This window comes from Poecilia reticulata, linkage group LG5 (genome assembly GCF_000633615.1).
Source record: "Poecilia reticulata strain Guanapo linkage group LG5, Guppy_female_1.0+MT, whole genome shotgun sequence".
Classification (NCBI taxonomy): domain Eukaryota; kingdom Metazoa; phylum Chordata; class Actinopteri; order Cyprinodontiformes; family Poeciliidae; genus Poecilia; species Poecilia reticulata.
In genome coordinates, this window is record NC_024335.1 from 8,842,570 (window position 1) to 8,850,323 (window position 7,754).

General features: G+C 35.8%; 1 protein-coding gene across 1 annotated transcript in view; it reads left to right on the top strand.

Annotated features, from left to right (window-relative positions):
* The first annotated feature begins 131 nt into the window (after window positions 1–131).
* Window positions 132–7,754, top strand: part of LOC103464384 (guanine nucleotide-binding protein G(s) subunit alpha-like) — a 29,174-nt gene continuing 21,551 nt past the window's right edge. Inside the window, exons 1-3 of the mRNA XM_017305043.1 lie at window positions 132–301; window positions 3,639–3,693; window positions 3,807–3,926. Of these exons, the coding sequence (XP_017160532.1) occupies window positions 147–301; window positions 3,639–3,693; window positions 3,807–3,926 (330 nt within the window). The 5' untranslated portion in view covers window positions 132–146. The remainder of the gene's footprint in view (window positions 302–3,638; window positions 3,694–3,806; window positions 3,927–7,754) is intronic.

Sequence of the window (7,754 nt, forward strand, 5' to 3'; positions counted from 1 at the left end):
TGCAGTACATCTGTTAAGATGGAGGACAGAGATTTACGGTCAACTTTGAGAAACAAAACTCTGAAGTTCATATCACTTAAAAGGGAAATCTTAAACATTAGTTTTTAATCTGATTTTCCACCAGGTCATCAGATCTTGTTTTATCCATGCATTGTGGATTCRTTAGTTGTGTTTTGTTGTACGGTTCTGCTTTCTTTTCTCATAACACTGTTCTRCMTTCACTCCCAGGTGCCGGAGAATCTGGGAAAAGTACAATAGTCAAGCAGATGCGAATATTGCACGTAAATGGCTTCAATGCAGAGTAAGTGTGSTTCCTTTTGTATAAATTGTATATTTATATTTATATAACACCTTTGGATACAATTTAATCAAAGATTTTGATCATTTTTGGTGTGAATTCATTTTCTTTCTRCAATAAAAAAAGTGAAACATTCATCACACTGACTACAAGCAGTACAACAAAACTACAGGAAATCTGTTTGGGAGACAAGAGATTCTGTACATTTTAGATTTATATTAGTAAATTATTCATTATAAAATATTATTTAAAGTGTGTTAAGTTTTTTTTGTAATGTAGTAATCATTTAGTTTACACATAAATTATCAAAATTTCCAAGTGTTTTAGACTTGGAATAGTTGATCAAAGTTGACATCAATAGTTGATCAAATCAGCTATTGATGAAATTGAATCATCTTGTAACAGCAGGTGTAGCTGAAGTATTTGGATCAGTTTCCACATGATGCTGTCTGAGTGTAGATATTAATAACTTCTGTTTATTAAGACAAYGTTTTAACTTAAACTATAAATACACCAGTAAACTGACCGGTGAGCTTGAGGCCTAATGTATAGGATTGTGACTGGTGACCAGCTGGGTGGAAAGTGAAAAATACAATCTTTATCTGATCAGTGAACGCACCATAACTAAGTACTATTAGGTTGTAGTAGCAACACATCAGGCAAGACTCAATGTTTGTWCACAGTATGATGCTAATAATGACAATAATCATGATTTACATATCAGGCAGTGTTATACATTTATGATATAGATCTAAAAATGAAATAAAGAAACCAGAGGCTGGAAACTGGTTGCCACAATAATTAGTGCATCTCTATGTTGAACCAATTTTAGAGTTTTTTTTTAGGCCATAATTTGAAGTAAATTGTTGCCTTCTTTTAACCTGTAGGTTCTTCATTTTCTGGACAATTTGTTTGTGTATGTGTGTGTGTCTTATGATTTTTTTTATTACAAATAAAGCTGGAGGGAAAACTGCTTAATTACATTTTTTAGAGTTTTTAACTTCATGGATGAAACATTTATTTAGTCTGTTTCRTGTTTTCATTGATACATATTCCCCCTGGGTGCTGAGCAGCCATCCTTGTCTTGTGAATTTCCTAAAACAGTTTTTTTCCTAGAAATAATTTCTTTTGGGGGGCAGAAGCATCATCATGTGGTTGTTTTCAGGTCACGTTGAAGCCAGATATCCTGGTGCAATGGCAACACTGACCCTCCAAGTTGGGTCGATTTTAATGCCAATTTCATGCATTTTTTTGTGCCTGTGGGTTAGGCAACATTAGAGGTTAGTTTTATTCTTTATTATTTAAAAAGTAATCAAAAGAATGACGCAAACAAACAGACATGCCAAAAATAAAGGCAAATTTTGATAGAAACTAAGATGTTAAAACTTCTCCAAATTGTCTTAGTGGTTTGATTTAAAGTTGGAAAGAATTATCAGGAAGCACATAAGAAACACTTCTCAACATTTGAAAGGAAACATTGTGGTGCAATGATAACAATATTAACAGAATGAATAGGAAATCTTTCAAACCGACTATGTGGCAGGATTTGCAAAGAAAACAAAAAAGTGAAACTCCCATATGTCTGTTAAACCTACAAAAGGTTAAATGCAACGGTCACCAACTTAAATCAGACAAAATGCATTCAAGTAATGAGAAATATGCAACATAAAARGATGTAGACTGCCGTATTGAAGACCTTTACATATCAAATAAAATTAAATTGTTAACAAAGACATATACCAGGCTATGAACTATAATTATGTACATGTTTCAACAGCAATTTATCAGTAATTTCATTTAAAATTAAGGAAACATATTGTTCRTAATTTATAATTAATTTATAATCAGAACATTTAAAAAGAAATAACTTGTTAAAAACTGAACCAAAATGTTTTTTACTTCTTTTCTTTTTTTCCCTGTGCATTATTAATTTAACTCTTGAAGATGGATTTTGTGAGAAGGATCAAGTGGATATGCTTGTTTGATCTGAATTCATAACCACAATATGCAGGATACAGATCATGTATTGTGGAAAAAAAAATTATAGTTGCTGCTGTCATTTCTTCAAATCTACTAATATGTATCTTGGGTTTTTACTTTGGATTAAATCAGATGTTTGAGAGCACAGCTTACTCCAAAGACCTTGTGCTTTATGATAGGAGTATTTTTCAACTATCAATTTCCAGCATGAGTTCTGTAACGGTGTTTACAGTCCGATTTATTGATATCTAACTACATATAAATAAAAAAAATCTACTTGACCCTGGATACAATCTGCACACATTCTTCGTCATGGTTTAGTGTCTACACTGAACATGAAGTGTGATTTCTGAAAAGTATGTGGCATCATCATGCGTCTTGTTTTTGGTTGCATGTTGCTAAATTAGACACTGAATGTTAACCCGGTAATAACAGATTTATATTGTTGGTGTTGACAACTCTCCGTTTAAACTTTTAAAATGTACAATAGTTATTGCTGGATGTTATCTTTCATATTGTTTTATGCGTTTAATGATGGAAAAAAAAGTTTTAATTTTCAGATATTCTGTTATTGATCAGAATAAATAACACATTTGAAAATATTCTTTATTTCTTTAAAATAGTCAAACCTCAAACAACAACAACAACAAAAAACTCCTTTATCTCTTTGGAAAAATTGTACATGGTGGCATTTCAGGACAAAATCAATACTCACAGCCCTCAAATATTACATAAACTCACTGTTTGTTTAGCAATATATGAAACTGGCTCTTTGGGCCCACTTAGTGTTTATAATTTAAAAAGCAGTTTAAAACCGCCTTAAAGATGTAATAATATTCTCCTCAAATGTCCCCCTTCACTCTGCTTGTTTTTGTGTTTTATAATAAATGTGGCTGTCAAAATTAAGGCCAAGTTCTGCTGTTCTCATTTTGTGTCAGCAAACACAAAATTCAGGGGTTGCTCTTGCTCAGCAAAATAAGTGTCTGTGCGTCTGGGGCAGCCATAACACTTATGTCAGGTATAATTTACCTCCAGGCTGGTGAAGAGATCCAGCAGAACTTTATATTATGCAGCACATTCACCCTGAATCCTGCTGGCAGTAATATAAAAAGAAGCCAAACATCATTTTACAGTCAGTTTGGGACAATTTTTCCTTTCAAGCTGCTGCTTTTGCAGAAAAAAAAATTATGCAGCACTTAAATTTCCATATTTTAAGGTGATTAAGTTTTATTACCATGTAATAAAAAGGCCAGTTGTCGTAATTATCTGGCTAACATACTGAACGTGCCGAGTTCTTCGCATGTGATGCTTTTTGTAGAAACATAACTTAAAGCTCAAATGTATTCTTTGTTTGGCACAGAGAGAAAAAACAGAAAATTCATGATATCAAAAACAACATAAAAGAAGCTATAGAGGTAAGAAACGACTCTTTTTCTGTGTGAGATTGACATGAATCATATGTAATATGTGTGTTGTATCACAGTGTAAAGCAGCTCTGATTTGCTTTTGTTCTGCTCTCTCCGCCCAGACCATCGTGGCTGCCATGAACACGCTCACGCCTCCGTGCAAGTCAGCGTCTCCTGCAAACCAGTCCCGGGTCAATTACATCCTGAGCCTAGTAAACCAGAAGGACTTTGATTTTCCTTCAGTAAGTTGGTAAACTTTCTAAATTAGCATATCGTCTGATGGCAGTCTTTATAGGGCTACCTGATCAAACTGTGTTCTCATTTGTTAGACTTTGGTTTGTTGTTAAATTAAGCAAAAACATTTGACACAGATTTACTAAAGTAAAGATGCAGATTTATTCTGTTTTTGCGTTTTTGTCTGGTTTCAATGTTTCAAAATCACAAACACATTTTGATGTCAGATAATCTGAAAAAACAAAATGGTTCAAATGTGCAAATACTGTGGTTCACCTTCTAGTAATGCGTATAATTGCCTACCTTAATAGCTTATATTCCAAATATATGTTTAATATTCATTCACAAGCAAAGTGGAAACCGTTTTGATGCTACTGAAGAAGCTAATATTAAAGGTTTTTCTTATCTCTGCTCTTTGGGGCACAGCCAATCAATGACAAGAAAAACCAACTGGCTGCTTTGCAAACGCCAAACAGTACCCTGTCAAGTAGCATTGTGTCTTTTTATCTCAGCTCCCTCAACCTGCATTTTAAACTGCAGTTCTGCCATGTTGATGGCACAGCTTGTTCCACATATAACCAAATGCACATTTAGCATGTTCATTTTGTAACCAACTGAATTATGTAATGTCTGCAATGAAATGTTTGTAAATGGCCTAAATCAACCTGTTTCTGCTTTTTCTACCCTCACAACTTTTTATGATATTGGAGCAGCCATCAGAGGCTGAAGAGACTGACGCTAGAACCTGAAAGCTCTGGCATGTGACGATTAGAATTGTTCGGCCAGCTTGAGAAACACAAAGGGGGAATAAAGAGCAGGGCAGAGCTAGTCCTGGTATCTATATAGATGATATGAGGACGGGTACCTCTTAAAAACCTAAAAACACATCTGTGGCTGAATGCTTACAGCTGAAAAGTTAGTAGCTTTCCGACTCCCTTACTCAGGGCATGAAATGTCAAAATTGAAGTAGGGCTATTTCTACTACAATAAGGTGCTTTCAGGTGACGATTTATAATTTCAATGTTACTGAAACATTATTTTTTACAAAGTTTTAGTTTATCCAAGATATTAACATAAACAAAGTCTAGAGCATCAAGTCTTCACTGCTGAATTCTGCAGGTGTTCTGCCTGGTTGTGCTAGGTAAACGTCTCACACCTTTTGTTTGCGCGGTGCTTCAGTAATTAGCAGGCTTGCTTCCACATGGGAGGCTTTCAGCTGAATGAGCCTCTCACCTGAGAGATCCGAGCCGCTGATTATCTCTAATAAACTTAAATATGTCCAGAGGGACAGAGGTTACAGAGTCACAAGGACTCTGAGGGACTCACCTGAGGAGCCCTCAGCTTTCAGGTTCCACTGTTCAGGAGCCACATTCTAGTTGAGTAAATGTCAACTTTCATTCATTCACAAAATATGAATGAAAGCTGAAAGCTCACTGAATGAAAGCTCAGTTCACTGCTGTATAACTGTACCAAAGAATCAAATGTCTCGTACAGGTAAAGGAGAACAGGTGACAATAGGAAATGGTAAAACTGACACATAGCTGTATCGCTGTTTTTTATGAGGTTTATTTTAATGTCTTCCGTGTATTTTTATTATTTTTCCAAGCATGTCTGCTTCATCTTTAAGCGGGAGGCTTCTTTCTCGTATATTTTTTGTCATTTACAGCTGAGCTTCCAGTGAAGAGTGAGCGTGTTTGTACGTAAGCAAAAGAAAGTTTCCTGATATTGCCTCTGTTACGTCATGGCAAATTTATTATGTTTGCCTGTCTCACCCTGACTCTCCCCTCTGCCGTTTGTCAGTCGGTCAGCAGACTTTTGCTGCCGACCAGCAGAGTGATGATTGGAAGGAGGACTAGAACTAGAAGTATTTTTCTTTCGTTATTATTTTAGCGTCGACGATCATAGCAGGTATAAAGACGATCATTCTACTAACGCTGTTGGATTGCTGTCAGTGGTGTTAATGATCAAAATGACTATGTGGCTGTTGAGGGAAGAGAATGAATCAGAAACTCTGATAGGCCCAGCTCCTCCACCTCCTTCTCATCTGTAAACTCCTCTTCCCATTCTCCCTTGCTTGGCCAGAGGGCATACTGGAAACCAGTCAAACTGGTTGGCTCTGCCTTCAGCAGGGGTGGAAGAGAGGAAAGCCTGAAGCACTGTAGCTGTTTCACATATTTGTAATCCTCCTTTAAATTTCATTGGAGGCTTTCAGTCTAATCAATAACCTTGATGGTTAATGTGCTCAACATGCAGGAATTTGATATCGTTTCTATGGTAAATCCAAAGAAACATTCTAAGCGTTCATAAATTTAGCTTGAGGAGATGATCTATATTTTGGACTGATAATTACTAATTTTCGTCTTGGCTCTTGATCCTTCCCTGCATACAAAATAATGCAGTCACAGATTTAAATGCTTCTGGAAATGATCAGAAAGAGAAACGGCACAGACAGGTCTTGCATGTGTGTGTACAGTCAAAACTCTGACATGGTACATTTTGTACAGCAACAAAGTCAGTAAACTTTCAGTCGGTTGTAAGAAATATAGAGGGTGGTTTGAAAAACGCAGATTCTTGACAAAGATAATTGGAGGTGTGTTCATAAATTTTTGGAAAAGAGCATAAAAGTAGAAATGTCACAACGATCAATTACCTATTATATTGCTGGGGTGCCGATTAGGTCTTTTTAAAATAATTGTATCAGAGTTTCTGACAAAACTCAATTCTCATCACTTGTTTTTGTTGTTGGAGTCTTGTAGTTTTTATGTTCATTGCACCCACAGTGAGATGTGGGAAGACAATTTACAAGGATTTAAGATCGTGAACTGTTTTTGTGCCCACGGCTCGTAAAGCTGTTGCACAAGCCGTGCTATTTGTTATTGTTATTAATCTGGATTTTTCTTCACACTAAGTGTTTTTGTCCTTTTACAGTGATGTTCAAAATGAAAGTGACAGTCAGAAGGTCTCCCTTCTGACTGGATCATGTGACTTGCTTGTCCTACCAGATACCTTTTGATTTAAGGGAGAGTTGTCTAGAGAGCAGCTGAAACATCCGGTATCAAAAGTTATGATCAAAGCAAAATGCCAACTTTATGAACCTTCAGAACTACAGTAAATTATCAATAAGTCACATCAAAACTGAGATTAAATATATTAGAATTATCATATTTTACAGAGAACATCAGCCAAAGCATAAAATTAAATTAGTGAAAAATGTAGCAAACTGTGCTGGGTCAAATACATGCTTATAGAGACATGGCTGTCCTGTAGAAACTCATGTCGGGAGAAAATGAGAGGAACTGACACGGCAGCATCTAGAACAGTGTTTCTCAACCTTTTTTGGGCCAGCGCCCTCCTAGCCTTTATCCAGGTCCCTCACCGCCCCCCACCAAAGAATTTGCAGGCTACTTTGCACTGACCATTATTTTATCATATTACTATCCCTATTGTAGATGTTTTGATTTTTATGCTTGTTTCTGTATTTATCATCAAAAATAATTTCCCAGAGAACAAAAAAGTCACAGGAATAGAAATTATTTTCGCAGGTGTCTATGAAAAATGCAATAAACATTCAACTTAAAATCGGTAGGCCTAACAGCTGCCAATCAGAGTGGAAAAATATTCTTATTTTGTGCCATTTTCTAGTTGTTAAATCTTGTGCAAAATGACCAGACAAAAGATGTACAACATGCCAGTTTAAACTTTGAACTATTTGCAAAACGACTGAGCTCTGCGACATTAAAATATGGATAGAACTGGAACTACATTAATCATAGCTCTTCTTCTCTTCAGTGTTTGTCAGTTTCTGGTGGTGCAGCTCTGTGCTGCCTTCAGGAGAA